This window comes from Colossoma macropomum, unplaced genomic scaffold (assembly GCF_904425465.1).
Source record: "Colossoma macropomum unplaced genomic scaffold, Colossoma_macropomum, whole genome shotgun sequence".
NCBI lineage: Eukaryota > Metazoa > Chordata > Actinopteri > Characiformes > Serrasalmidae > Colossoma > Colossoma macropomum.
The window spans coordinates 27,347,279-27,371,461 of NW_023494798.1; the positions used below are offsets into that span (position 1 = coordinate 27,347,279).

General features: G+C 39.6%; 1 protein-coding gene across 3 annotated transcripts in view; it reads left to right on the top strand.

Moving 5' to 3' along the window:
- The window catches only part of zgc:158464 (uncharacterized protein LOC791139 homolog), a 187,453-nt gene that overhangs the window by 118,815 nt on the left and 44,455 nt on the right, over positions 1–24,183 (top strand). For 2 of the 3 annotated variants that reach the window (XM_036584727.1, XM_036584728.1), the window contains exon 3: positions 16,274–16,489. In XM_036584727.1, the coding sequence (XP_036440620.1) occupies positions 16,274–16,489 (216 nt within the window). Of the gene's footprint in view, positions 1–16,273; positions 16,490–19,120; positions 19,208–24,183 lie in introns of all 3 variants that reach the window. The other variant, XM_036584726.1, reaches the window with a different exon arrangement.

The following is a 24,183-nucleotide window of genomic DNA, read 5'->3' on the forward strand; positions in this document are numbered from 1 at the left end:
AGGGGTGCAATGATTATTCGACTTAGTCGACTAAAATCGATGACCAAATTAGTTGGCAACTAATTTAATAGTCGATTAGTTGGTGACATCATCACACGTGTTTCTCACAATAACTAGGAATGTTTTGACATTACCGCATACTGGAGAGTTACCAAAAGCGAGATGGCAGCCTCCAAAACAAAATCCTTAAGTGTGGGAGCATTTCATGCTAAACTCAGGAAAAAAGGTTGTCAGTTGGGCTGTTTGTAAAGCCGAGCTCAGCTGGCACAGGAGCATCTGAAGAGGAAACTCATCGGCTCACTGGATAAAGAAGATTCCCCTCAGTAAGATAGCTGTGCTAGCGAGCTAGGTAGCTAATGTTAATGCTAAGAGTGGTCAGCGAACATAGGAGAACGTTTGCAAACAGTTTAATGTTCTCCACGAACGTTTGCCTCCACTCTCAACGGTTTCAGGAGGTAGATCTATGCGAACATACAGGGGAGCTGGATGAAGGGTTACATTACAATAAAATGTTTACACAAAATCATTCAAATTTAACTGTTCATAGAAAACAAGTTTTACCACAAATGTCCACCACTTTCCTCTCCGCTCCATCAGAGCTCATCTCCTCTGCAGGGAATATCTGCTCTTAGAGGAGAGCGAGTCTCTCACAAGAGCACGGAGACAAGCTGACTTCCCTGTGATTGAATAAAGACCTAGGACTGTAGAATGTAGTTGCAACAGTGTGTAGACAGACAGCAGAATGCACAGAGCACAGACTGCACTGTTTATATTTAACATTTAAATTTTGATGTTTTTTTCTTTATTTACTTAATTAAAAGAAAATTGATCTAGTTGTATTTTATTGCTGCTACTTTGCACATCCTCGCTTTTAAATTTTGACAGGAAAAGATTTTATAGTTTTATTTATCTTTTGTATTAGCAGGAAAGTTCATTAAAACAGTGAATTTTTGAATAAGATATTGATTTTTGTCATTGTTAGTTACTAAATACCCAAAACACCTCAAATTAAATTTAAAAGCTGATAGCTACATAAGAGTTAATTGGTAATTGAGCGATTCATAATCCAAATAATCGATTATTCGTTTCGATAGATTATTCGACTATCAAATTAGTCGTTTATTTCAGCCCTACTTTACAATTACAACAATGCTGCAAATCAATAGCAAACAAAACATACACACACACAAACAGTTCCCCAGCTGGAAGGGAGAATGCTTTCCGAACTGTGATATATGGTTACCCAGTTTGTGAAGACTGTACCTGCTGATGGCCCAGTCAAATGCTGCTACCGCAGTAAAATTGTCCTCGTTTGTGGGGCAATCAGACTCTGCTTTCACGGGGAAGAGTCTCACGTCTCAGAGCCCAGGCCAAATGAAGTGGTGTGGGGTTTTTTGTCTGTGGTTATATGCAGGAATTACACGAGTAGTACATTCTGACTGATTTTGGTGTCCGAGTATCCATATGAGTTGATAAACATTGGGAAGGAAAAAATGACTGAAAAACAGATTTTAACTGAAATTATTAATGTGACTTTATTGGTGTCAGGAAGCAAAAATATTTACTAGTACAATAAATGAACAGCATGCAGAGAAAGCTATTTAAAAACATATTTCATTGTACAAAAATAGAGAAATGTGTACGTTTTTGTGTTGGGTGAGTAATGGAGGCTGCCTCTTCGGATGAGCTAACCGGTACAACAGTGGATGCTGATGAGGATTGTCGTCTTCTATATTAGGTGTTTTTCCTCAGTGTGTCAAGATGTTAGTTTGTCGAGGTGAAATTGAGAACAGCGAAATATCTTCACTGTTTCTGGACAAAGCTAACATCAGCAAGAGCAGTTAGCGATACAACCACGCTTCCTCTGTCTTCTCAGTCATGTCCTTTAACAGTATGTCCTTGGCAGTGCACCCACATTAAAACGCATAGTAGCAAAGTCTAATATAATGTACATACTCACAAATATGAGCTCTCTAAGATCTTACAGTCCTATTTAAACAGAAAAGTAACTGAACACTGAAGCTCTTAAGCTGTTATGTTTCCTTCATGCCAGGTGTGTGTGTGTGTGTGTGTGTGTGTCTGTCTGTCTGTCTGTATAAAGAGGAACAAGGCTGTAAGGTGTGCGCGTGTGTGTTGGCAGTGCTGTAACTGGTGCAGTGCTGGGTGGCCATTGGGAGAAGAGGATGGCTGCGTGTGTTTCAGCTGCAACAGAGAGATAAAACAGACGAACCTCAGACAGACAGACAGACATGGCAGACAGACCCAGGCTGATATACACACGGTGGTAGGCTGACAGAGTTGATTTCACGGAAGGTGCAGTTGTGGATGAGTTGTGACAACCTGAGGTTTAATAACTAAAAAATTTGGGTCCAAAGCGTTTTCTGCGTACAAGCGTATTTGCAGAGTTTGTAGGCTGTGTGCACAGCAAAATACAAAAAATGTGTCTTCCACATATGTATCTAATAGAGTGTCACACAAAAAATGTGGGAGGATCTTGCAAAAAGTGGGTGGAGATATGTGGCTGGTTACATATTAAACTCGATTGACTAAAGTTTGAGTAAAAGTAGCAGCAGCTGGTTTTGTGTTTATTTCCTCTGCTGTTTAAAACCAGAAATAAATTTGCATTAAGAATTTGCATGTTGTTTAGGGATTTCCATAAACAATTATAGCAGACACGGCAGTTTAACGGGGCATGACCCTCCAACACGAGGTGAAAGAATGTACTATCAGAATAATACTGTTTAAACTCTTGGGCCCAGAAGTGCACATATGAGAAGACGTGGTGCAAAATATGCGCTTGCAGTAGAGCTCGATATGGCCAAAACTGTAGTTCATGTTATAATTGAAATTAATTAATTAATAAATAAATATTTGTTTGTTTTTTTTTAACCCTAATTTTTGTTCCACATTAAATGGAGCAGCAGTTACATTCTGGCACCTGTACATGCGCCTGAACATAACTGTTTAAGGTGGGATGAGAAATTTGAACATTTCTGCTGGAAAATCTTAGTCATTCACATTTTAGTACCAGCTGGAGCAGATTGAGTCAGGCAGCTCTTTAGTAGCGCTCTAGTGTCCAAGGCTAACCCCAAAAGTCATTCTGCGTCTTAAAGCAGAGTACTTCAAATACAACAGACTGGACAGTGGGGGTGATCTGTTGCGATGGTTTGCACTGTGATCTGCGCTTATTTGTTGCGTACCTATACACTGCCCATTACTAAAGCCCAGTATTAAATAATTGCATTTTAAGATGCTTTTAAAAGATCATCTTGTTCAGAGAGATCAGCGTAGAAGCTGTTTTTGCTGAAAACAGAGCCTCTGAACTAACTTAACAGAACTAATACAGTAGGCCTGTGTTAGCTCTCCATCTGTTTGCAGAAAGATTCAATGAAGTCATCAACCCCCACCACCCCCCATACAGACATCCAGGGACAGCTGGCCCTGTCATCCAATAGCTGTTTATGCAGCTCAACTCTGAGCATAATGGTGCTAGTTAAGAAAAATAGATTTTGTGTGAGTGTTTGTCATCTGCAGGCATGAGTTAAACTGTTATCTTTTGTTTGTCCATTCTTCTGCTTCGAAGCGTCCGGCCCCGTCTTTCACTTGCAACTGCGGTATCAGCCCATTAATATTGATGTCACTTTGATGGACCTCCCTCATTCCATGGCCAGCCACTGTCCAGAGGATCTATAGGAAACAAAAGAGAGAGAAACACACAAACACACACCCACAGCATCTCCACACTGCCTCCTTCACACACTCCAGCGCTCTTTGAAGCGAATCAGTGCTGTGTGAAGGTACAGGTCAGGGAGCACACACGCACGGAGAGTGACACACAATAGCGGATGAGCTCTGGCTCAGACAGATAGCGGCCAGTCCAGCGAAGGATTCTTACCTGGACCTCCCGCTGCACTCCCAGCCAAGCAGATAACACCACACACAGTGACACACCAGCCACAGGTAATGCTGGACACCTGCTAACGGTTTTGTTCTTGGACACAAACAGTAGGGCTAGTATCATGATGAGGGGATTTTTATTGTGGAATAGATGGGAATTGAATACAGTAGCTTACAATCTAAATGGAATAGAATACAATAGACTGGAGTAGAACACATCAGAATGGAATAAATTGAAATTACAATTAGAATAGATTTGAATAGAACTGATTGGAAGATGATGGAATGGGGTACAGTAGATAAGAATAGAATAAATTGAATAGAATTAGATAAATTTTAATGGGATGGAATAGAATAGACCGGAGTAGAACAAATCCGAATGGAATAAAATGGAATACAGTGGATTACGCTGGAATGAAACGGAATATTATGGAATAGACTAGAGTTGAATAGATTTGAATAGACTGAAATAGAATAGATTTAAATAGAACTGATTGGAAGATGATGGAATGGGGTACAGTAGATAAGAATAGAATAAATTTGAATAAAATTAAATAAATCTTAATGGAATAGAATAGAGTGGAGGAGAACACATCAGAATGCAATACAATGGATTACGCTGGAATGACACAGAATACTATGGAATAGACTAGAATAGAATATATTTTAATAGAACAGATTGAAAGAGGATGGGATACAGTAGATAAGAATAGAATACATCTGAATAAAATGAAATACATTTTAATGGAATTGAATAAAGTAGAACAGATTAAGACAGAATGGGATAGGATACAGTAGATCGGAATAAGATATAATAGATTGGAATCGAATGGCATATAACGAAGTGGAATAGAATGGAATAAAATATATTTAAATAAAATATCATTTACTGAAATAGAGCAGAATAGACAGATAAGTTTAGAGCTTTAATTTGAGGCTATGTATACCCAGTACTGTCCGAACTGTGCAGAAGCCTTTTTGTACATAGTTTTGCATTTTAGGGGGCCTAAAGGAATTGGACATTTGCCTTCTAAGTTGTTTCGTGGACAGTTGGATGTTGCTTTGTTAGTTTGTGCATAAGAGAGCCAATAAAATACACATAGTTGATTGTAGTTGTGGCATTTACAACTGGACTCTTGCTATTCTATCTTAACATAGGATCAAATGAGTTTGGGGTGGAGGTTATCATGGAAGCCCAGAGTAGTGAATGTCTGAAGAATACCTTCAGTCATAAAGATTGACTGCCACATGCCAAATGGATCCTGAACATTGCTATCTGCTGTCTGAATCTCTCACTCTTGTACAGCACCAACCAATTTGGAAGTGTGAAGGCAAGCAGATGCTTCATCTGAGACATGCTAAGTCGGCCAGTGCGTCTTCGCTGGCTGCTGCTGATGTAATGCTACAGTGCACCTGGACACTCTTTTAGGACAACCCTGACTGTCAGTTTTGTGTACATGAGCTGGCAGATAGCCACAACTGTCCACCACCACTGCAGAAGTACAGGAGACTGAAACTAAGCTGTTTTTCCCTCTGAGCAGCAGGGTCAGTTGTGCTGTTTAGGACTTCTGGCCACAGATAGCTGTGGCATTTCAAGATTCAGACTTTGGTGATGGCTATTGGATGCAACCCTGTAAGCCACTTTCGAGCCCCATGAACACTCTCTTTATGTTGTCAGAAGCTACCATAAAGGAGAATAATATGCCAGCGTGACGTAAGATGGTTTACCGCAAAATGCAAACTGCTGGTAAGCCTCAGGAACATGAAGGAGTACAGAGCCAAAGCAACAAATATTGTGTTACTGTCCAGTTACTTAGACTGCACTGTGTGTCTGCTACAAGTTTCATTAACCCCTAGAGGTATTGCCACTTTTTTTGTCTTATGCTGTTCAAATGTAGTTATAGTTATTTAACTAGACTAGTGCATTCTGACAGATTATAAGTTTGAATATCCATAAGAGTTAATGATTTGAATATTCAGGTAACTAAAGAGAGGAAAAAAGAAGACAAGCTTTTCACCTCATAGTAACAGATCATGATACACAAACATGGTAAAATGGTACACTGGTGCTACCGAGCTGAAAAAAACCCAGTAGCAAAAGACAAATTAGGCAAAACTCAGCTGAATGACTTACGAACTAACACCCAAGTTTTTCTCCTTAGTGGATGTTGAGCTAATTTGCTAGTTCGTTAACACAGAGAACAGAAATATCATTGTTTTTGGTTCTAACCAGTGTCAGCTAGAGTAGTTAGGCTAGTTGCAGCGGCACTGTTGTTGCCTTCTTAGTCACGTGATTGAAAGGAAATTCTGCTGTTTTTTCAAAATTTCTGCACAATTCAGTCGTTAAGATGTAAACAGAGTCATTCAAAGTGGTTTGATGTGAAATGTGCCGTTCTAGAGAAACGTGCGGAGTCAGAATTGTTCACAGTGGTGGTGATAGGAACCAGACGTCTAAAGAGTTTATGCCTCTAAAACTACCTCACAGAAAGGTGTTACATAAGTTGGTTATGAATAAGCTGCCTGATTCCCAAAACTTTGTATTCTGACAGTGTAGAGAGAAAACTTTGGCCTAAAACTTTTTTTTTTCTAGTGCATTCATGGCAAAGAGATAAATGCATGTTGGCGAAACAGCCCCTCCCCCCCAAAAAAACATTTTTCTAATTTACCACTATTTTACCATTACAAATGTTACACATGAAAAGTCAGAAGACACATATATGTTCTATAATATACCACTTCTTTCAGAGCTTTCTGATAGAATAACATTTCAACGGTCTGACTGCAGAAATTTTTAAAAATCAATGTAATTCCACTTTAACAGTGCTTCCTTGGCAACATGCTTGGCACTCATGAAAGACTTAAGTGTTTTACTGCATTGTTGGTTCTTCTTGACTTTGAAGTAACAAATACTTGAATAGTGATTTGAGTATTTTGAATACTGGCACCTGAAATGGTTAAACACATCCTCGACTATCTGTGCTTATCCTTATTGATTACATAGCGAGATGCACAGCGAATTGCAGTTACGTTTGATTCACGTACGGCATCAACATCTTTGTCTTTGTTCCATTTGTTTCAGAATAAAGCAATGAAGCTTCTTCTAGTTACAAACACAAACATGATATTAATGGAACATTTTGAAGCTGCGCTTCCAACTGCCTTCATATAATAATAGTTATATAATATAAATTGCAATATGCATTTGTTTTTGCCAACAGTAACTACGTAACTAAGTTTTATGGGTTAAATGAACTTGGAGAAAAAGCATTTCACAAATATTTACGTTGGCTGCTATGTGACAAATATCGTGTTACTAAATAACGAAACTGTAAACAGCTATGTTAATGTTCTGTGAATGCCACACCATTCAACCTGCATATCATAGCATGCAAACACCACAATCTGGAATAGAGCTCCAAAACAGAAGGAAGAAAACGACCTCATTCATGGCCAATATCCAGCATCTTTTGCTGTCAACAGGTATTTTGAAAAACTATTATCTCCTCTGGAGCTGTCACAATGAGATAATCGTTGTATTAAGTCCCAAACGAGCGATGACTGATGAATAAAGCACTGAAAATAGCTTTGACTGATGTGAAAAGCCTTTGTGAACTTTGAGGAAAAAAGAAGGGATTCTCTTCTTTATTATTTTTCTAGTCGCGTTAGGTTAATCACATCTAATCCGGGCCTGGCGGAGTGCAGATCCCTCTATAGAGCAGGAATAGAGTGAGCCCTGCCAAGCGCTTAATATGGGCAAATCCTCCCAGGGCTGTGAGGGGGCAAGCAGTGAGCGGTGGGCTGCAAGAGCAGATATGTTTGAGTTCCCCTGTGAGAGGGTCCCACCCTTGCTGCCCCCTGAAAGAAACAGAGCTTCAAAGAGTGAATGGCTTCAGGGCTCAGCCTGCAATAAAGGATTCAGAGATAGAATAAGGTGAAATGAGTCAAGTACCTGACTGTGAATGAGGACTGAGTACCAGTCAGTCACGCCTGATTGTGTTCTTTTGTTATCTTAAGGGGATATTGATAAGGCTTGTTTCTAAGACAAATAGCGGAGTTCCAAGTCTATAGATGGGCATTTCCAAAACACAAAAAATATAATAGTAATTATTATTTTTATTATTATTATTATTATTATTATTATTATTATAAAAACCCACACCACCAAGTAGTCTTCAGCAGCCAACAAGGCCTATGTGGAATCTGCTGGAAAAGCATCCCAGGTGGTTCCTCATGATGCTGGTTGGGAACATGCTAAATCTGTGTTCCAGTTCCAGAAAATAATGGCTTTCTCAGACTTACCCTTCATACTTGGTCTTAGGGGAATCTCTGCTGCCATTCTGATTCTCATAATGGTTGAGAAATTCTCCTGCCAGGAGCCCCTCGAACCCTGAATTTCACTCAGACTTCAGACAGTGTTGTATCTTGAGGTGCATTTCAGTTTATTGTTCTAACCTTATGGTGAAGAGCTGCTGCCATCAACCACATGCATATAAACCTTCAGGTAATGCTAGCTATGGGTTCAATATATTGATGCCCATGCATACTGATTGTAAACTTTCAGTGAACAATCTCTTGTAACTGAAGTAAAAGACAGTTTACATTTAATGCAAGCCTACCTTAGTCTGATGCAACGCAGTCTGATCGAACTCTGAGCCTACCAGTTGTGTGTTTCAGCAGAAATCGACATTATTCAGACCAGGCAATATTTTTTGAGTCTTCAACTGTCCGGTTTTGGTGAGTCTGTGCCCACTGCAGCCTCAGTCTTCTGTTCTTGGCTGACAGAAGTGGAACCCGACATGAGCTTCTGCTGTTGTAGCCCATCCGCCTCAAGGTTCAGTGTTTTGTGCATTCTGAGATACTTTTTTGCTCACCACAATTGTACAGAGTGGTTATATGAGCTATCGTAGTCATTCTGTCAGGTCAAAACAGTCTGACCAATTTTAATTTATTTATTTATTTTTTTTTTATCTCTCTCATCAACAAGGCATTTCCATCTGCAGAAAAACATCTAGTGAGCAGCAGATCGGGCATTAGGGATTTTGGATGCTGTGAGATGTGGTAGAATGGTAGATTCACAGCATGAAAAATCTGCAGGAATGGCATGATGCAATCATGTCAACATGGACCAGAATCTTAAAAGAATGTTTTCAACATCTTGTGGAATCCATGTCACAAAGCATCGAGGTTGTTCTGAGAGTAGAGAGGCCCTGCACGTTATTAGTAGTATTAGTTCCATTTTTCGTTTCATTATTTTAATCATTTGACAGTGGCACACACATGTCAGAAGTGGGCTGCAAGGGAGAAAATTAAAAGCAGGATATCTTTACACATTCAAACGTGCGCTTTTGTTTTGAGGCTTGGGGGTGAAGGTCAGTGTGGGATTAGACAGTCTGCTCGCAGGACACTATAAACCACCACAGCCTGTTCAGACCACCCAGTCTTCTCCACGCTCCTCACATCTGCGGAGGAAAGAGTGTATCCGGGGTGGGTGGAAACTGTGTGTGGAGGGCTACGCTATGTAACCCCTGCACCGCTGCAGACGTGAGAGGTCAAAGGGCGCAAGCTCCCCAGAATAGGGCGACAGGTTGCAGTTCCGTCACGGCCCTGTAATTTCTGGAACGTGCCAGATGTACATGCGCACACACACACACGCCTCTTCAGAAGCACAGGAGCGAGTCTGAACACGTGGACAGATGGAGGGAGTGAGAGGGTGTGAAAATGGAGAAGAGCAGTTGTGTTCTTTTGACCCCCTCTCTCATTCCGGTTTTATGTGTTCGTGATGGTTGTCTAATCCCCCTCTGCAGTTTACGTAAGGCCCTGTGTCATGGAGATGGCTTTTCATGAAATTAATATAGTATGTAAACATGTTTAAGGTTTCAAAACTGTACTGTTCATTCCTCAGTCCAAAAAGTCCATATATGGACAGTAAACTGCAAAAACAGCCTGTTTTGAATTCATTGTTTTTGTGATGTCACAACCATCATGGTATTTACATATGCATGCCTATTCAGCCTACAGTAGTTTAGCCCCGTTCATTCACTATGAACTGCCTTTTGAATTGTGCACAACAAAGAATCCAAATCAGCGTTTTATAACTGGGCTAAAGAGAGATTTGGTTTATGTAACAATTTTTGAAACACAAAATTATAAGTGGACCTGAAGGGGAAAATATAAAAAAGCAAGAAAAATGTAGTATATTGGCCCTTTAACCTCTAGAAGTTACAGTTACTGTTGACGATAAAGTAATTTTATTATCATTCTTAGCTCATTGGAACAGAAGTGGTAAAGAAAATGTGAATGTGGCATTGTGGTTGTAGGAGACATTTTATTATGATATGAATTAGAGGTCACATAGTCTGGGATCGGTGTGGGGTCCGATATCAGCAGATAATGCTTGTTTGGATATGGAAGAAAGAATGTAGCACACTGTGTGATGATGTTACCTGTTTAGTGTGAGTGAGTGATTGAGCAGCAGTGTTGAGCAACAGTTAAGCAACATGGCAGTGTGATAAATGGTGTCACAATAAGCCTTTCTGTGTATATCATCAGTATAAAAACACTAACGAAAAAAAGTCAGCATCGTGGCAAGCCATGTGGCCACCGTCTTGGAATTCATTGTCTCAATTCATTAAACTGCATGTTCATTACAAAGAGAGCGTAATAGTGCAGAGCAGAGAGTGGAATGTTGAATAAAAAGTGTTGTTCTCATAATTTTGATTAGCAGGTTTTAAATGTGGCACTTCTGGAGCTTTTTGCCAGTTCCAAATGATCAAACCCAGGAAATTAAACTTTATCACGCACCATAAAAGTGTCTACAGGTGTAATGATGATTATATCATTTATATAATGATTGTATTCTTGCCATATTATCTGCTCCTGTGGCTCCGTAGATGTACTGGCCAAGACTCAAGGTTCTAATATGATATCCTGCCATCTCTAATTTGAAGTATATTTATTTTAGACTAATTATTAAGACAAAAGTCTTCTTTTGCTGAAAGAAGAAAACATCCTTTACATTTTTAAACATCTTTTGGTCAGCTGCGTCAAACTTGTCAAAACAGAATGTAAATATAATTATGTATCTGTGTAGTTACTAGGAAATTAAAGTTAATTACATTGTAATGACATTTAAATAGCAAAGCAAAATGCCAGCGATAACTGTAAATTTCTAAAGGTTAAGCTGGTGAACTCCTTATACTGTTGCTAGACTATCTGTCTCTGCATTGTCCTTCTCTTTTCCACTGTGTCTCTCTCTCTCTCTCTTTCTCTCTCTCTCTCTCTCTCTCACTCCATCTCTCCGTCTCTCTCTCTCTCTCTCTCTCTCTCTCTCTCTCTCCCTCGCGCTCTCTGTGTTCAGTGCTGTGGTAGTGTAGTGTGCGTATGTTGGTACAATAAAGATGTATTAAATCTCATCTCTCACTCCGTCTCTCTTTCTCTCTCTCTCTCTCTCTCTCTCTCTCTCTCTCTCTCCCTCCCTCACTCTCTCTCTTGCTCTCTCACTTGCTCACTCGCTCGCTCTCTCACACCTTCAGCAGCAGGAGGATCCTTATCCCATCATGATCTTATATCATCTGAACTGTTAAAGGGGAGCTCTAAAGGCGAGAGACATTGGCTTATTTAAAGATCTCTCATCTCCCTCCACCCCCCCCACCCCCCCTTCGCCTGCTAGCTCCATTAGTCTCTGCACTTTTCTCATTTTTCCGCAAGAGCTCCCTCGGGCTGAGAGGCAATTATGCAGTTGTATGGTGTTATATTTCATTCCAGAAGCATTCGCTGCATTACGCCATGCTGCGAGGATCGGCCCACTAACAACTTCATGCCACACCACAGATAGACAGATGGATATGCTAACAACTTCATACAGGGATAAAGAGAGTAAGAGAAGGAGAGCATGAGAGCGAGGGTGACGCCGAAAAACTGAACCAGTACTTAATTCATCATTTCCTTCAAATTTCCAGGGTTCCAGGGTGTCTCAAATACACTTGGTATCATTTGCCAGTTGTTTTATAAGATGACCAATGCTGGCTCACAACACAGATGTGCAACTTTTACAGTAGGAGTATTCAGTTCTGGTCCTGGGTGGTCAGTATCCAGTTACAGTTTGGTAATTCCCTCACTCAAATATGCCCACCTTAACTGGAAAAAAGGATATCTTCAAGTGAAATCATCTGAATTATAGCCGATATAACTAATATTTGTCTTTTTTTAAATTGTTGTAAAAATACAATAAGATTATTCAGCCTCTATCTAGTCATATTTTCTTGCTGTAAGTCTGTCTATGTCTAGTGATATTGTCTTACTCTCTTGGGAGATAATTTTGTTTGTTTTAAACAGTAATTCTTGAAATAAACAAAATTAGCTGTATTGTTTTAAAACAAGCCAAATGATCTGCCAGTAGAATAAGACACCCCTTTTTTTTTTTTTCTAGATAAAATGATGTGATGCAGCGATATGAGCATTTTGGCCAGTGCCGATATCCGATGCTGATGCATTAACATTAATAATAAATGTGGAAATTGGGACTTAATCCACCTGGATTAGCATTACAGAGAAATGTAACTCGTATAGGGTTATAAATGTAGTGAAATGAATAAAGTACTTTGGTGCAGTAGCCCATTCTGCTTTTCCGGAGTACAATATGTACGTCATAAAATATCACTTTACATTATTGGCCACATCTGTCCATTGCCAGTGTCTTTTTGAAGACATCGATATATTTCCAGCATGATTCCCATCATGCATCCCTAGTAAAATTCAACTCATCTGTAAATTGTTACACTGCAACAAATTCTCAAAATCAAAATCAAAAATCAAAATCTATTCAATAGAATTAATATTTCTCATTTTCCCATTATTTCTAATAATGTGTGAAGATGTTGATGTAATTTGTACATACTTTGTATCATGCTGCCCTCATCAAATTGCTTTCAAGTAAAAAAAAAAACAAAACAAAACATCTGAAAACAGTCTCAGGAATATTACTAGGAATAACAAGAAAATAAGAAATATTACGTATTGACTAGATTTAAGATATTTTCACTTGCCAAGATCTAATTTCTTTGTAGGAGGCAATTAACAGATGAGTTGAATCAGTGATTAACTATGGAAATCACCGAACTGTGCTGGATACTCAGAATGGAATACCCGTTTTAGAAGATTGTGGCCTTTGCTCATGTGCATAGGAACAATTCTGGGTAATAGAAAGCTATAATTGTCAAATCACCATCAAAATAACTGCAAAGGTTTTCCTAAACCATAAGCATTACCCTGTGACCAAGTATCAGCAACCCTGTTCTACTAACTGTAACCTATATGTCATGTTATCCTTTCCTTCCATCTTGTATAACTTGCCTTTTGCTAGGACATTTGCTGTTGTGCCATAATGGCAATGAAAAATTGATGAAGGAGGCTATAACAGGGTGTGCTTTTGCTATATGAACTTCATTAGTCTTACCTCAGTGTGAGCGTCTGATGCCCATAGGGACACCTGGAGGGCAGTGGTGAAATTGCAGTGTCGAGACAGATGGCTGGAGGCCTGAACTAATCTACAGTGCATTACTCTCTCAGAGATTTTGTGTTCCAGAAACATTTCCTTTGTGGTGTTATATCTCATGTATGACTCAACTGTAGGAGGTGTAGTTAAGTAGTGGATTCTGTTAAAGCAGCTATATTAATTACTGGATTTGTTTATTTAACAGACAGTATCTACAGCGTCATTATTTCATTACATAAATGTGCTTGAATTAGGCAAATGGCTAATTTTCCTCTGCTGTCCCCAGGGAATGCACCAGGGCAGAGTGAGAAACATATTTTGCAACCACCCACATGACCTGAATGAAATTAAAACTGATGCGTTCTACAGTGGGGGCATGTTACAGCATTACCACATGCATACAGCAAAAGCATAACAACAACTAAATGCACTAACCCAGTCAACCCCCTCAAAACTTTGTTTGCCTTGTTTACTTTGAATTTTTTGGTGAGTTTAAGAGGCGATGCAGTCTTCTACAGTGTTTAGTGCAGCTCTTACACCTTTCCTTTTGTCTTCAGTGTAAGGAATAAGTGAATTTCAATAAAATGAGCATGCAACAAATGAATCCCCTATGCATACAGCTGAGCTAAGTTACAACAGGACAGTTGGTTTTTAGGAAAAAGGGCTTAGTTTTTTGAGATAAACAGAAGCAAAATCTCACGTATGGTCAAATCAAGTGGTCCACCCAAGATATTTATCCAGCCAACAAGTAAGGTGTGATGTGTTCTGTACACTGACATCAAAATCTTCGGGAGAAATAAACTAGTTATTTGTAATTGCAGAAGAGAACTTAAATATTTAAAATAATCAAGGCCCCATTTCAGTACTTTTCTCGACATGCCCTCATCCACTTTGGCTCACCACACGGATGTGCATCGAAACTGCATTACACAAGTGGCCAACACTGAGGAGCTCATTATACAAATGGATCACACTCACTCTCAGCAGGTTAGCCTCCACGAATGAATCGGCTAGTCATGCAAACGTTTATGTTTTTAAAGATCTTTACGTATAACATACATAAAATTTGTAAGTAGTTGCTTTGTCTGGCCATGATGTAGTGCCTTTCTTTTTGCTGTTGTAGTTTAGCAGGCTAACTAGCAAGATAGGAGAGTAAAATAAAGCAGTCATATATAGGAGACGGAATAGTTTGTAACCTAAAACCCGGCAAGTCAGTTCTTAAGGTTTGAAATGTTAAAGTAGTGTACTACCATGGCTTATGAACTACTGTCGCTATGTATGGCATTATTTACGAGTTTGAAAAGGGAAATGCATCCGATGAAAATGATTTTTGGACACGTTGTGTGGCTGAAGTCGTTCACTCGATCACTCACCCCTTCAAGGGCTCCTCTAATACCATTCACTTGAGCTAATAAAGTAGGCGAGTGGAATGACCCTTATGATAGCACCAGGGCTTCCCCCAAAGAGAAATGATGAGGCCAAGTGGACAAGGGTTTGTTAATTTGTTGTAGTATTGAAACGGGCGGTATGTCCAAAACTGAGGTGGCAGGAAGATCCCCCTTTTGCACCCCAAGGCCCCCCAAGTGGCTGCCCCTGAGCAGATTAATGTTTAAAAAAGTGAACATTTAAGCCATGTGTATATTCTGTGATCCTCAGACTGACTTTTTATTGTCCATAAACCGCATTGCAAACCCTGTGACTGCAGTACACTGCTCTGCCCGGTGTTAGTGAGTTGCAGGTAATGAGTCTGTTTAGACGTTGCGGTGTGTTTCTCCTCTGTTTGGTCTCAGTGGGTCTGGAGGAAGCAGCTGGAGGTTTCTGCTGGAGCTTCTGCTCCCAACACAGCAGGCTTCGCTATTAAACACAATTAGCTTACTAAGAGCCTGTTTTGGGCTAAATTTACTGAGGCATGCGAAAGTGAGTCAGCCCTCAGGCTTACAGGAAGACCATAGAGACTTAATGCAGCCGGTGTAGACTTTACACATGGCCAAACGCTTCAGCATCACAGACACATTGATCACAAGCTGAATCAGGTTTCTTTCTCAAACTAAACGCCTTCTTAAATGTTTAGCTTTGCAAGTGGATACAGTATCAAAGGGGAATGAAGTGCTCTTTGCAAAATCTGATCCTGTGCTCAGGTTGAAAAGAAAACACGTTTAATAAAGGCGAAAAATCCAATTTACAGATATTTTCCCCCCTCACCCCAAATGTAGTCCATCAGCCAAGACATGTTTGGTTTGGTGTGTGGAGTTTTGCACTGGACATTATAATAGGCTTGATTATGTTATTTCTGACACTCTCTATAGAAACGGACAGTACAGACAAAATTCACATTTATGATGGTTGCTATGATGCAAGATACTTTGCCAGAAACCACATAGCAGGTCTGTCTGCGATTACTTTACAACTCAGTATAGCCTTTTTTGACAATTCTTATGCTATTAGTTACTATAAACTTCCATTTATGGGTCGACCGATATGGGAACTGTGGGAGGATATCCAGTATTTTTTGTGTGTGTGTGTGTGTGTGTGTGTACATACACACATATGCATTGTATACATATTTATATACATAAATATGTATACAATGCATTACAAAGAAATATAACATCTATCACGAATGAGGCGAAAGTTTAGCATAGTAGCCCAGCATCACCCAAACATTCTGCTCTCAATACGTAAATTTTTTTTTCTGTTTTTTTATTTACATTTTAGTTAAATCTAAATGTCTGTCAGTATCCAATCATTCTTTAAGCAATTATTTGCCAACACTGATATCAATCCAATATTATCGTACATTTGATAGTTTGATATGCAATTAGTTTAATACTCAAGATTAATATTAGTCTGTCAATCTCTCTGTCTCTGTTCTGCTCTGCACAGAGATCCGAGGAGGTCGCTGTCCAAAGGACGGTCCAGTTCGGCAGCTGCCGTTGTACGACACACCGTATGAGCCTGCGGAAAACGGTGGGGATTCAGACCCAGAGAGAGTCCGCTGTGGGCGCGAGAGCAGACTGCCCCAGGATGACGAAAGGCCACCGGAGGAGTATGACCAACCCTGGGAGTGGAAGAAAGACCGCATTTCTAAAGCCTTCGCAGGTATGACACTGTGCAGATGTACATGTGTTAAGGATATAAACATCTATTGATCTGAAGCTGAAGATTCAACTTCATCAACTGCATGGCATTTTAGAATCGATTACAATACATAGATCACTTTTTTGGCCAAAATAAAATGAAAATATAAAAATCAAAGAGTAAAATCAAAGCTTGGTGTTGTTTCATTGCCTGTTTTCCACTACTGTGTAAATAAATCCTTCAGTCAAATCTCAGCACATTTAAAAAAAATCATTCTGAATTGAATCGTGGTGAAATTTGAAATATTGTGATGTATTGAATCCTTCGATAAAGAATCGCAATGAAATTGAATTGTTGAGGTCAGAGATTTATGTCTCCGGTCCGTGTGAGTGTCCTGTGGTTCTTCTTAATGCATCTGTTGACGCATTGCGCCGTTGTCCGAGCTCAGGGTTTTGTGGTCATGCATGTGGTCTCTGGTGTTCAGTACTGAATGCGCTGCCAGCTGAGGCTGCTTTACTGATGGTGATGGTCTGTTCATGCTTAAGCTGTGGAGAAGCTCATTGCTTGAGGGCTGATGGTCCTAAAGGCCTTGATGCATTTCAGCACTTAATGGGATAGTTGAAGCGATCGATTAACTAATAGAGATCGGGGGGAGAGAGAGAGATTTTAGCTTCTTTATTAAGGCTTGCTTTTTAAGAAATGTTAAAAGACAATTTTAACCTAATTCCACAAAGAATCTGTGAAGCTTTCTTGTAATGAGTTTCTCCACATCTGCTGGATGGTATTGGCATCTAGCTTAGCAGGTTGGGATACTTCTGTTAAAGGTGAATTCAACTGTGTTTTTTTTTTTGTTTTGTTTTTTATTAATGTCTGCATGGTTAAATCATTAAGGCGCTAATAGAGTCAATCAGTGATTTAAAATGAAATGTGCAATTCTAGAGAGTTCTAGTCAAAAAAGTTCATCATGGTGATAGGAACCAGACGTCCTCACATGTTGCCTGATGTCTGAGAGGGGTAAGGGTTAATATCATAAAGTGCATTCAGTAAATGTGAAAACAATCTAACAACAGTTGCTAAATGTTAAATGTTTCTAAGCTGGTTATCATTATCTTTCTTAGCTAGCATTATAGACCTACTCTTCAAAGACAGGGTTTGATTCTTGCTAACTGAAGCACCGACACAGTGATAGAGTTTAGATGAAAATGACTCAAACCTGAAGGAGCGAAGTCAAGCGTCTAGTCTTAAAGGGACAGGAATGCATGCTAACTAACAAATTAACCTAATGTTAGCTTAGCGAGCAGGCTACAGATCCAGTCAGTGCTGCACACCGCAGTACAAGTTCGATTCAGACTAAACGACAGAAAAGTTGTGACTGGCGTTGGAGTGACAGAAAGAAGATACTGGACCTTTACTGTGGTGACTGCAGCTGTAGCGTGTTCGATAAACTAATGTTAGTAGTTTAGCTAAGCTAATAGCTTAGGTAGCAGGCTAAAAGCGCCTCACACCACACTGCAGGCTTGGTGCAGTTAACTGAGTAACTGACACACAAATAAAGACTCGTATCTGTAGTGCAGAGCCGAGTAACTGGTGTTTGAGTATCTGTGGTGTATGTAGCTGTTAGCCATCACTGAGCAGCTATTGTTTGTAGTGTTTATTAGGGATTTTCTGGTCTTCATTTAGCAGCACATGAGATAGGAAAAGAAACCATAACGAGCATGATACGAACATAAGAACCATTTGACTCTACTGAGGCCTTTGAGGTCGACTGAATCTGTAAAATGATTCGTGTGCTTAATTTTGAGATTGGAATGCATGTTGGACGCGTTTCCATCTCTGGCTTTTCGGGCAAATCTTGCACACTGGCTGATCGCCACTGCTCCATGCAGGCGTTATAGGGTAAAATAATACGTTTTCCAAATTAATGGCTATTTTGTCATTATTAATATAATATATGAAATTCAAGAGGCAGGTGTAGGTTTACTGGTTAAGATATTAAATAAAATGGCTAAATTTATGTTGTAGATGTTGCGACCCCTGGTTCCTATCACCACCACCATAAAGAAAAACAAGTCAGCACATTTCTATTTAGAACCATTTTCTTTACTAAAGAACCCTTGAAGAACTATGTTTTTTAAGAGTGTAGGTTTTTTTTTTTACAGCACAACAGTTGAATTGTGCAGAAATTTTAAAAAATCAGTGGAATTCCCCTTTTGAATGCTAGCTAGTCCTTAGTTTTTTCTCTGTTTTGAACCGTTCTTTTCCAGTTCTAACTATTCTGGCTTCCTGAGTGGATGATCTGTTTGTGTTATTTCACACTGATGCTTACCTGCAAATCATTCGGAGGCTGTCAAGGGAAAGAACTGTGTCCGTCTGCCACTTTCTGGGGTCAGAACAGGTGCTGCTGGTGGAATGTGTATCGCATTTTGGCCTTGCTGAAATTCACCTCTAAATGACGCAGGATCTTATGGCTAACTCAGCCATAACTAAACATGGCTGTTCAAGGACAAGAGCACTTTGATTTAAATAATCAATTCTCAAGAGGAAGGAAAAAAAAAAATCAAAATCCATGAAAAACATACCAATCCATACCCGTTTTTAGTTTTTGAAAGGTATTTTCCTTTTATTTCTTCCTTTTCTTGTTTCCTGGAATAGCTCTGCTTTGTTATGACTGCATTAGCAGCAAAGGCACGGCCAAAGGATCACCGCGGAGAGACGGCAACAGCACCAAATCCCTCGCAGGTACCAGCGAAGACGGCCTGCTTTTTTATCTCTATTAATGTCTCTTTTTCTCTCCCTTACTTTCATTCATGTACGGACACGTTTAAGTGACCAGAACTGTTTCAAAAGCTAGCAAATATTCCTACTTTCTCAAACAATGGCAACAGAAAAAAAAACGTTCCGATGTCTTCATCTATTTCATAATCCTCAGTTTCCTCTGTGTTTTCCATCCAGCCTTCTGATAGAGCCGGCGCTGTTTGAGGCATACAGATGAGGCCGGCTCCTCGGCATACTTTGATAATTAATTTTCCTTTCGTGAGGATCACATTAATTCTTGCTTTTGAAGAGAAAACACAAGATTGCACTGTCCCTCATGAAAAGCTTTGATATTTCCCACTTGTCTCTGTCCTCTTCCTTTTCATGTTACATTTCCCTCGCGCCAACATAGCACCATTTGACAGGAAGAGCCTTCCGCTCTGTCATTCCTCTTTATTTATTATATTTTTTCTGTCAGGAAGCAGAGATATCGCGTGTGTCACTGGAGCCTTTCACCAGTCTGAGAGACCTCCCTGTGAACCCGTACGCTTTTAGACTCAGTCTTCAAAGGAGTTCAAACGAAACGCTCGGGAGCTTCAGCAAAATGCTGAAATCTTAAGACATCAGTAGCCTGTCGACAGAACAATATGAGCTTTCACCCAAAAGGGCCTGAACGCCAAAATACAGGCATGTCCCTTTCACTTTTAAGCCCCCGATCTCGATCCGAGTTATTCAGTATTTATATTTTCACTCAGTGCAGTTTGAGTGCATTAAAGTTTGCATTCAGTTCAAGATAAGCTGGGCTGCTGCTACCTTTAAAAGGAAATTGTGGCCTAAAATGAGCATTTAACATGTTATTTGTCATGTTATGTAATATTCTGTTGAGCAGCATTATCTTATCTGTTTGACCAAATCAGTGTTTTTTTTTTTTTCCCTTTTTGTCCGTCAATTTCCTTTCACTGCATTACCAAGCATGCATTGCGTGAACCCCTACAGAAATATATGTTGCCTTTAAGTCATGTCGGAAATATTGTATGTACGAGATGAGCACACATTAACACCACCACGGTGTCGGACTTACTAGTGGGAAACTCAAACTTAGGGAAGATTCTTTTGATGAGCCCCAAGTTTCTGAGTTGGAGGCGCCAACAAAAAAGCAACGTTAGCCACTGATAAACTATTTGTATTTCAGTTATTCAGCAGCCACACATGAATACTGCAGGCACACACACATGAAAATACAAATGTAATCACATTTTATGTGGTGCTTCTAACTGGATAAAAACTCATCTCATAAGCATCCTTATCCTGTCATTTTGTTGCAGTAGCACAAAATAAACACTCTTTTTAATGACAGAATAACTAAAGTAAACAAAAAGCATTATTTCCAGTTCATCCATGTTGTTTCTGACCACTTCTCAAAGTCGTAAATAGGAACTTCTGAGGAGGACTTGAAGGCAGCAATAGAAATTTGATGTAGAAGCCAATAAATACAGATATTCATGTTCCTATGAGAAATTTTAGCTAATCGACTTCTGCATTAGCCAGCTTACACAAAAAAGTCAACATTTCTAACAGCCCAGCCTCAAGTAGCGCTTGTAATTTTTCAAAAGTTCTTAGTTCTTCCCACCTTCAAGAGACATCAACTGACGGGGGGGGTTTCCTAGTCTTTAAACTGGAAAATCTCACTAATGGGACAAATGCAGCACCACTGTGTAAAAATGATTACGTTTTAGACCGTTTTAGACTTTTAGACTGGAGTGTCTGTATAAAAAGGTATAGATTTTTACTGCCTGGGGCAGCACTCTATGTTTTGATTTTATGGAGTATGTTTTAAATAAAATGTGTTGAATATGCTACATTTATATAGCCCTTTTCTTTCTCATGCATTTACACGCAAATACTCTTGCTGCTAAGTGTGTAGTAGGCGCTCACTCAGATTTGTCGAGTGGCCAGTTGAACGGGATATTAATTGAAGGCGGCTACCTGCCGATGGGCCCAAAGTTTTATAACACAATTCTACTACCTAAAAATAGCTCAGCAACTTTGCACTGAAGTCCCTGTAGTTACAGAAAATATACCTTAGTATGTAATAAGATTTTAAGGGGTTAAAATTGCTCTACACTGCAGACAGTTAAACTGGTAGTTAGTTTAAAACGTGCCTCACTGCTGCAAGTTGTGGATAATAGTTTATGTATGTCGCCTCTACGACTGTGGTGTAAATATAGCAAAATAGCCTTAAAGGAGAATTTCACAAACTTCTGCTTACATTCTGTGTTGAGATGTGAAAGTCATTCAGAGTGGTCTGATGTGAAAAGCTCTGTTCTTGAGAAACTGAGTCAGAATTATTCACAGTGGTGGGGAGTTTAAAGCCCATAAAAGCTACATTATATGTCCAAAAGTATCTAGACAGCAACTTTATGGTGCACCCACTTCTGACACAGGTGTTCAATTCAGTGGATGCTCTGAACAGCAGCAGATGAGTCTAAGGTCACCATGCCCAACGTCAGGCATCGCTAGAGGGTTATAGAGCCTTCCAGCATTGGGTTGTGGAGCAGTGGAACTGCGTTCTCTTAAGTGATGGAGCTTCTTCTGATACTTTTGGTATGAGTTGGAGTGGAGTTTGTGATCCAGAGCTAATCATCCAACATCAGCACCTAACATCAGTATTGCTTGGGTGTGACAGTAAAGGCTGTTAATGCAGCAAAGGGTAACAAACTCCTGATTAATACCCTCGATTTTAGAAAAATAACATGTTTTGGACATGAAGTATACCTCACAGAATACGCTACCTGATACTTGAGGCGTTGTTCGATGGTAGTCTTTGCGGTTTTAAACCCATTTATGGTGAACACAGGGTGTTGTAAGGTAAAATAGTCCCCCCAAAAAAGTAATTATTGCAGAATTACCACTATTTTATCAAACACTATCAACATTACATATAAAAACACATAGGTTAACTGGTCATTTTGGATATGTAAATGAAATGGCTATATTTGTGTTGTAGGCATAAAGACCCCTGATTTCTATCACCACCACTATAAAGAAATTTCAGTTGGTGAGCTTCTCTACAAACCATTTCACGTCACACCACTCTGAATGACTCTGTCTACAGCTCAACAGATGAAATCACGTAGAAATTCTGAAAAAAATGGTGGATTTGCCCTTTAACAAAAGAGTAGAATTATATAGGTTTAACATAACTAATACCTACATCGACTCTAATACTGATATTTCAGATTAGATCGGGACATCCTAACCAAAAGGTCGTCTAAAGGTCAAACCCAGAACATCAGTAAAACCCTATTAGACTTTCCATTTTTAGTTCTGCTTTCATGCGTAATGTTGAAATGAAAGAAGTGTGGAACTCTTATCAGCAGACTTACAGGAGGTGCTTAAGGAGATGATTTTCTCTCGAAGGGGCTCCAGATGTATCTGGGTCACTGGCTTCTTTTTTCTACTGTTTTCATTTTCACATGAAAATCTGCAGCCCGGCTTTCGCTCTCTGATTTCCCACGTTCCCTAGATCTCTCTATATTACGCCCTGCTTTATTTACATCCAGAGTTTGAATTGAGCTGTCAAGTCCCAAAATATGTGCAGCTAATTGAGATGAATGCACATTGAGGAGAAAGTAACGGTGGCTTGGAAGGAGATGGCAAACTTTCAAGAAGGTGGAGGGGAGTCTTCTGTTTATCAGAGTAGAGTCTTATAGTTATTACCAGGCTCTGTGGTATTAAAAGCATGTACCATTTCACCCCATTAATCTTCATTAAGTTCAGTGAAGGATGACAAATTAGTGAGTCTTTGTCTGCAGGCTGCAGCGCTCTGTGGTGTGTTGTGGTGGGTTGTGTTGTGCTGTGTGTCGCAGCACAGCCTGAACTTTATACCCGTGTTGTATATTCACTGCAGTTGCACCTGTGTGATCCTCCGTGGGATGCAGATTTGTGCTCCTGCTGGGCCTCTGCAGGATTGTGTACATTGACTTCACTTAATCACTCATGCTGGAGACTCTTACACTACTGCTGCACTCACTCTCTCCCACTCACACTCACACATGCACTCACACTGCTGTCTTGCATCGGCAGGAGGTGACTGATAAGATTAGTGTAAGTTAGGAGATGCATAAGAATATGGATGGAGCATGTGGTAATTGTGCTCATTATACAGTTTCATTTCACATTTCAATAGATGAACTCAGGCCCTGCTTCATTTAAAGGTCCCATATCATGGAAAACTTCATTTCATCACACCAGCTGTTGCTAGATCAGACAAGCTTTGTTAAATGCTGTCAGAAATCCTGCTCTGTTCATGAGAAAAGACATTGCGGCTATTAATCGTACTACTGCCACTACTATCACTGTTATTACTGCTACTGCTGCTGATATTACTGCTGTAACACCTATTATCCTCACTATTACTGATACTACTACTTCTGCTGCTGTTATTTTGACGTCTGTTATGACTGCTGCTATTATTACTACCACTTCTATTGTTATTACTGCTACTGCTACAATTACTGCTGTTACTCGTACTCCTACCATTAATACTATTATTATATAAATACTGCTGTTGTTGTTGTTTTTATTATTATTATTTTTAATAATAATAATAAGAAGAAGAATAATGGCTACTACTATTGCTGCTGCTACTACTGCTATTACTAATACTATTATTATTATTATTATTATTATTATTATTATTATTATTATTATATCCTCTGCTGAAAGCCCCAGATGTCTTTGCTGAAACAGGCTGTAAGGAAGAGAGTGCAGGCTGCCTTTTTTATAAAGCTTCAGCTGTCTGAGCTTCAGTGCTCAGAGAATTTCTCATTCTGCCTGCCCTGTCATTATGTACTGATAACCTTACTGATAGACTTCTATCATCTCTCTCCCTCACATAGACACACAGGCATCTGCTTATGATAGTGTTGATCCCCTGGCTCTGGACTGCAGAGGTTATT